At 40.8% G+C, this 7,149-nt stretch overlaps 1 protein-coding gene and 1 pseudogene across 4 annotated transcripts in view; one reads left to right on the top strand and one right to left on the bottom strand.

Annotated features, from left to right (window-relative positions):
- Positions 1-1,142: 1,142 nt before the first annotated feature.
- Positions 1,143-7,149, bottom strand: part of RAB30 (RAB30, member RAS oncogene family) — a 75,558-nt gene continuing 69,551 nt past the window's right edge. For all 4 annotated transcript variants that reach the window (XM_006763737.2, XM_015563903.1, XM_006763739.2 and 1 more), the window contains 2 exons: positions 4,795-4,978; positions 1,143-2,908 (listed from right to left, as the gene is read on the bottom strand). In XM_006763737.2, coding sequence (XP_006763800.1) covers positions 2,658-2,908; positions 4,795-4,978 — 435 coding nt within the window. In that variant the 3' untranslated portion in view covers positions 1,143-2,657. The remainder of the gene's footprint in view (positions 2,909-4,794; positions 4,979-7,149) is intronic.
- LOC107183079 overlaps positions 5,570-7,149 on the top strand; it is a 2,592-nt pseudogene continuing 1,012 nt past the window's right edge.

The raw sequence follows: 7,149 nt of genomic DNA on the forward strand, positions 1-7,149 counted from the left end.
AGAAAGCCCTACATTCTTATGTGTCCTGCTGATGGGCCATGGATGGGTGACTGTACATTACAGAAAGGCTAGAAGGTGTAACAGGGAAGAAAGAGGCCAAGAGCAGAGCTGTCTAATCCCCTTCTAAGTGCAGCCAAAGGTAGACAGGGGAGGGTGAGCTTTGGGGAATAAGAATTGCAGATGCTAATGAACAACATAAACTGATGAACAAAAACAGATCCAGAGACAGAGAAGCATCGATCCGACCTTCAAACCTCAGAGGGAAAGCAGGGGAGTAACGGGGAGAGATCAACCAAAGGACTTGTATGCATGCATATAAGCATAACCAATGGACACATACACTGAGGGGGGTGAGGGCCCGAGCAGGGGGGTGGAGGGGCAATGAGGGAATAAGAACACATATGTAATACCTTAATCAATAAAGAAAAAAAAAGAATTTCAGATGCTAGAATGACTAGAAGCTGTTATTTAACATAAATGTGTCCAATCTAATAAGGTCCTATCCTCTTAGTTCACAAAGCAACTTCAATTTCAATACACTTGCTGCTGTGAGACAAAGTTGGGTCATGATGTCCTATGGTAACTGGATGTTTGCCCTAATTAAAAGATAATAAATCTAAATATAGGGACATTTCTGTACAGTTTAAAAACAGAAGTTCTTCCCACCTTGATCAACTTGTTTTCTGAATACCTTTAGTTGTTGGCTTAGTGGGGAAGACTGAGACAGAAAGGCAGCAGTTATAATGATTTTGGTTGGTGTTTATTAAAATTATTTTTCTTTCTTGTAGAGAGAGATTCTAAAATAAAAAACCATTCAAACTTCTGGGATCTCTCTTACCCATACAATCAGGACAAACACAGTAGGGCCAACCAAAAGTACCAGTCCCTTAAAGAATAATGTATAGTCCCCCCCATGTGCAAGAGGTGGGTCACTCTGAAACAGGCTAGAGAATGCTAGAAATGCTTTATCAATACTGTCTTTACATGACTCATTTCTTTAAAATTAGCTTTCAAACATCAACCTATCAGGACCGAGATTCCCACCATCTACAGAATCAGTGGAATTGCATATTATATCCTTATCCCATTACTCATCCCTCAGTTATGCTAAGCAGCAAGCTACATAAACATCTGACAGCATCAACAACATACAGGTTTAATTATTTTCCCAATTTGCATTTATATCAGTGAACAAATTGGAAGGTATCAAAGTATGGCACTGAAGACATAATACATATTCAGCAGCCTGTCTTCCATTTTTTAATCCTGGTTTAAAATTGGCTAAGTAAAGGCATATACACCTCCATTTGAATTGGAGATTTGCAGTAACACATGCATATAAGGAAAGGAGGGAGTTTGGAAGAGGGAAGGAGGAAAGAAGAAAAGAAGGGAGAGACCAGAAAAGACAGGGAGGAAAAGAGAAAAGAAACAGGAAAGAAGGTATGGTCTGAAGGTGACATTACTACACAAAGGAGGTGACAAATGACAACTGAACCTGCTTCCGCAAGCAGAAACTTTCTAAGGTTATCATTGAAGATACAAAAACGGTTCATGAGAGTTTTCATCTGTTGCTGTTTTCACTTATCATACTAAAAACCTACAAAACCCCAGGCCTTGGTCTGTCCAAGAAAGATAGTACCAGGAAGAGAAAGATGTGACCCGCTCAAGGGTTGTGCTCTGCTTGGAGCTCTGCACTGCAGTCCATGAAGCCACAGTATTTTGGTCAGATCTGGTCTGTTTCCTCACACGTACTCATAGAGTCTTAGAGCTAATCTTTCATATCAGAATATTATATCAACCATTCTTGTTTTTCGTTTTTCCAATTTTTTCATTTACTCAAAGGGCAGGAAAGATGAGAAAATAGAAGAAAATGGTAAGATTTAGAGGGGAACATGAAAGGAAAGTATTCTCTTTCCCAACAAATCCACCCTAGAAAAGGTATAGCAAGACTTTGAGAAAGAGTGCTGATGCATGGACTTCCCTTAATTTTTTTTTTTTATTTCTATGAAATACATTTAAGGACATCAATGTACTAAAACATTTGGTCTGTGAAATAGCGGAATCATTAGCACCAAAAGGAGTCATGAGCTTGTATATATCATTAAAACAATAAATGTTAACTCTTGGTCATGGGTAAAGGTTTTTTCCATCTTTACATCCCAAAGTTCTTGAAAGTGCCTGTAGACAAGAGAAATAACACTTCAGAATCTCCATGGGGTCATCAACACGCACCACAGAGACAGTACTTGGCCTGCCCAGTTTTGGTTTATCTGGTGGACAAGAAAACCAAGGTCCCCAGAAGCCCTAAAGCACAGCCCCCACATGCACCCACTGGTGTGCAGGAGGGATTCCCCTGGACTGTGTTCAGGAATGCGCTTTTGCTTGCTTTTTTTAAAAAACAAAAGCAACATGCTCTGCAGGTCATGGAGCGCCTAGTGCAATCGTCTCCTTGCTCTGACTCCAGACTGCAAAAGGATGAACCATTATATGTTCTGCTAATCCCGGCCTGTGGACTACGCCCTTGGCCTGCCATGCTTTGTAAACTCAGGAGTCAGAAGGTCTGAGAGCGGGAGCCATCATCGTCGCCAGATCTCCCCAGCAATTTGCGGCCCATTGGGACAGCTGATGATTCCTCTTGCTTCTCCTTGCCTCGGCCTTTAGTTGAAGTTACAACAAGTCAAATAGCTGATGCTTTTCCCTTCTCCAGGTAAGGGTGATGATACACTGTTCACAAGTGTGTTCTGCCTGGCCTCCCTGATGAGGCGACATGCCAAGTCAAGGAAGAGTTTCTCCACGTTATCCGATTCCTTGGCTGAGGTCTCCAGATAATACATGTCCTGGGCTTCTGAGAATTCTTCAGCTCTCTGCTGGGAGACTTCTCTCCTTTCAGCCAGATCAATCTTGTTGCCTAAAACAGTGGTAAAATCACAGACGGAATCATCATTTGACTTTTTGCAGGCTCAGAAACAGCAAAATTCAATTCCATATCTGAAGTCAAACCAGACAGATGGGCTTGGTAAAGCCAAGTAATGGGAGTATAATTACTGGAATGTTTATTTTAAAATACCAGTGCCATATGTAATGGCAAAGAACTGGAAACAGCCCAAATGTCCATCGTTTAGGCACTGGCTAAATGCACTGTAATAGACCCGTCCGTAGTTATTTGTCACTGCGAAAAGCAATAAAGAACCTGTCTATATGCTGCCAGGTGAGACACTCGGATATATTGTTAAATGAATAAAGCAAAGTAGAAAAAAGTGTATACAACATACAACTGTATACCTAAGAATAAGGATGAAAAATATATACACAGTTTGTTTCCTTATTTTTAATGGGACAATAAACCATAATCTTAATTTTAAAGATAATGATTACCCATTAAAGGAATAAGGTTAATAAGCCTGGCCAGTGTGGCTCAGTGGTTGAGCGTTGACCTATGAACCAAGAGGTTGATTCCTGGTTGGGGTTGCAGGAGGTAGCCAATCAATGATTCTCTCTCATCACTGATGTTTCTATCTCTCTCTCCCTCTCCCTTCCTCTCTGAAATAAATAAAATATTTTTTAAAGGGGGTAGGGAGGGATAGGAACAAGAACTCTCTAAATATACCTTATTTTATAAATTTGACTCATAATTTTATAAATGTTTTACATAATTATGTAATTAATGATAACTATACAATTAACATTGAATTAAATTTAAAAAGCAATTCCTAAAATTGAAAGCAAAATTAAACAAGTGAGCCTGTTTATCCTGAAGCAGCACAACCACACAGAGAAACGATTTCACGTGAGTTTAAGAGACCGTGATTTAACTATGCACCCCTAGTCACAGACACTCCAAGAACAAAAAGAACTGAAGGAAAGAAATCTTAAATTCTTGCAGTAATCATCTTGTCAGCAGTAGTACAGGCATTGTTATTCTGAGGCTGCTATGTTTGTTGGGGATAAAGCAAGTGAGTGATTATGCAGGTGTCACCGCGACAGGGATTTTTGGCACGAGAAAAAGGAAATACAGATGTAAGATTAACAAGGTTAAGTAAAATTTCTGAAGTTCTAAATTATACATGGAAGTATCCACATGAACAATTCATGGTGTACTTTATCTTTCCAACAATTTACCTGCAACTGAAATAGGTACCCTTGACTGGGAATCAAACCCCAGACCCTTTGGTCTGCAGGCCGGTGCTCTAACCATTGCTCAACCGGCTTGGGCTTAATGGATGTATTTGTTACCATAGAAAATCATGGGTTGTTTTTTGCTTTCCCCCCATGCTAAACAGAGGTTTACTCTCCTACAAAATGAAATAAACTGCAGAATTTCCCTCAGTAGATTCTTTCAGAAAATTAAGAATTTCTGAAGTCAGCATAAATGCAAGGGACAAAATCAGCCACAGTCCATTTTTTAGGCAAAAAACAATTGCTTCAATAATGAATTCCTTATCAACTTAAGAGATACATTTTACTTCTAGACCAGCAGTTTCATGATCTCGTAATTAGATTTAAAATAATGTTTAGCAGCCCACATAACTTCATGGCAGTCTTATCTTCTTCCCTAGAGCCTACAATGATAGAAAAATCAATCAGCAATATTTTCTACTTTACTTTCCTAAACCATCACCATGGGATAGGACTTATTTAATTTTCTCTTCAATTGCAGAACTGAATGCTGGCTGACTGCTTGAATTATATAGCTGTAGATTATATTCTTGGAAGGTACAAAGATACAAGCTTTATGTGATTACACATTCTCTGATGCCCCAAAATAAATTTCCCTCCTCATTAGAGCTTACTTACCCACTAGCACAGTGATGACCTTGTTGCTGGCATATTGTTCTATTTCCCGCAGCCACTCAGGAAGGCAACGGAAGGATTCCTCACAGGTTATGTCATAGGTGAGGATCAAGGCATTGGCGCTTCGATAATAACTCTGAGTAATGGACCGAAATCTCTCCTGACCTGCTGTGTCCCAGATCTGAAGCTGTAAAGGCATACAAGAAGGATCAGGTTGGAGAAGCAGAAAAGAAAGCATTGCTTGACTTTAGTTTAGAAGTGGAAACACCTTCACCCAAATCATTTCATTGTTATTTTCAGCCCTAAGAAAAAAAGCACTTACAATTTTTTAAATTTTTTTTTAATCTGTTGTGTGTGTGTCTGGTTAGGGATAGGCGTTTGTTTGTTTTTTTGTTGTTGTTGTGTGTGTGGGTGTTTTCTTTGTTAGATTATTTAAAAGTTTCCCCTTTATTCTTTTTTAAAAATATATTTTTATTTATTTCAGAGAGGAAGGGAGAGAGATAGAAACACCAATGATGAGAGAGAATAATTGATTGGCTGCCTCCTGCACGCCCCCTCATGGTGATCAAGCATGCAACCCGGGCATGTGCCCTTGACGGAATTGAACCCAGGACCCCTTAGTCCATAGGCCAATGCTCTATCCACTGAGCCAAACCAGCCAGGGCCCCTTCATTCTTTTTTTTTTTCTTTTCTTTTTTATTGAATTTATTGGAGTGACATTGGTTCATGAAAGCATACAGGTTTCAAGTGTGCAACTCAACAAAGTATCATCTGCACAATGCATCATGTGCCCATCACCCAAGCAAAGTCTCTTTCCATCTCCATTTCCCCTCACCCTTTGCCCACTCCACCTACCTCCGCCCCTGTTAGCTATCACCACACTGTTGTCTGTGTCTACAAGCATGTATTATGTGTCAAGCTCCATTTCAAGCACTTTACATGTAATCACTCACTCAATCCGCACAATGACTATGAGGTAGGTACTTAAATTGTATCCAATGCTCACATGACGCACAAAGACATTAATTAACTTGCTCAACATCTCACAGCCAGTATGTTCCAGAGCCAATTCCACCTGGCAGTTTGGTCCCAGAGTCCCTGCTCTTAACCACAATGCAATATTTAAGAGGCAGGATACAGGGAGAGCTGTCATTCAGTCAGCAATTGGAGAGGGAGAAAATCCAACTTCACCACCTTTTCCAGTTCAAAGTTCAAATGAATGTATTAAGGTATTATCTTTGTTCATGAAAACAGGAACGGTGCCACAGCAGATAAAAATAATAATTTTTTTCCACCACTTTTAAGCTCTGTGACCTTGAGCAAGTCACTCAGTTTCTTTAGGCTTCAGCAGTTTCTTTATAAGAAGAGGTTAATAAACATGCTGAAAGTGCACATTTTCTGAAGTCATCTAATAGTTCTATGGCCTAATAAAATAACCAAAAAAGAAAGGCAAAACACTTCTCACTTCTCCCCGAATTTCCCTGCACAGAACAGAAGATACTGAAAGACAACTGTCCTCCAGAGAGCCCACTGAGTCAGAACAAATCAGAAGACCTCGAGAAATAACAATGATAGTCTTCCCTTCTAATTGCATAAACTCCACACGTCGAGAAATGCAGTTTCACCCCCTATAAACAGAACATCATTTCCTCAGAGAAGGCCTCTGGCACCCTCGGATGAGGCAGGCTCCCCATCCCCAGCCCCATATTCTCACCTGCAACCCACCCTATAATTCTCACGGCATCTGACACATTTGAACCATTCACTTATCTCTAATAACTTGTTTATCAGCTGTCTGCCTCACTAAACTGAAAGCTTCATGAGGGAGAAGCCAGGGTCCATTTCCCTCACAGTTTTCCCTGCACCAAACAGCGTGTCTGGCAAGTAATAGAGTATTCAGCTTAAGCTAAGAAGGAAGCCCCTACCCCTCCCAAAGCCGAAGCCAAAGCAAAGGCTTTGAAGACAAAGAAAGCAGTGTTGAAAGGCGTCCACAGCCACACACAAAAAGAAGATCCGCACGTCACCCACCTTCCGACGGCCAAAGACACTGAGGCTCCGAAGGCCGCCCACATATCCTCGGGAGAGCGCACCCAGGAGAAACAAGCTTGACCACTATGCCATCGTCAAATGCCCCCTGACTACCGAGTCAGCCATGAAGAAGATAGAAGACAGCAATACACTTGTGTGCATTGTGGATGTCAAGGCCAACAAGCACCAGATCACACAGGCGGCAAAGAAGCTCTATGACATGCCGTGGCCAAGGTCAACACCCTGATCAGGCCTGGTGGGGAGAAGAAGGCATGTGTTCGACTGGCTCTTGACTATGATGCTTTCTTTTTCTTCTTTAATATATTTTTA

Source organism: Myotis davidii, unplaced genomic scaffold (genome assembly GCF_000327345.1).
Source record: "Myotis davidii unplaced genomic scaffold, ASM32734v1 scaffold499, whole genome shotgun sequence".
Lineage (NCBI taxonomy): Eukaryota > Metazoa > Chordata > Mammalia > Chiroptera > Vespertilionidae > Myotis > Myotis davidii.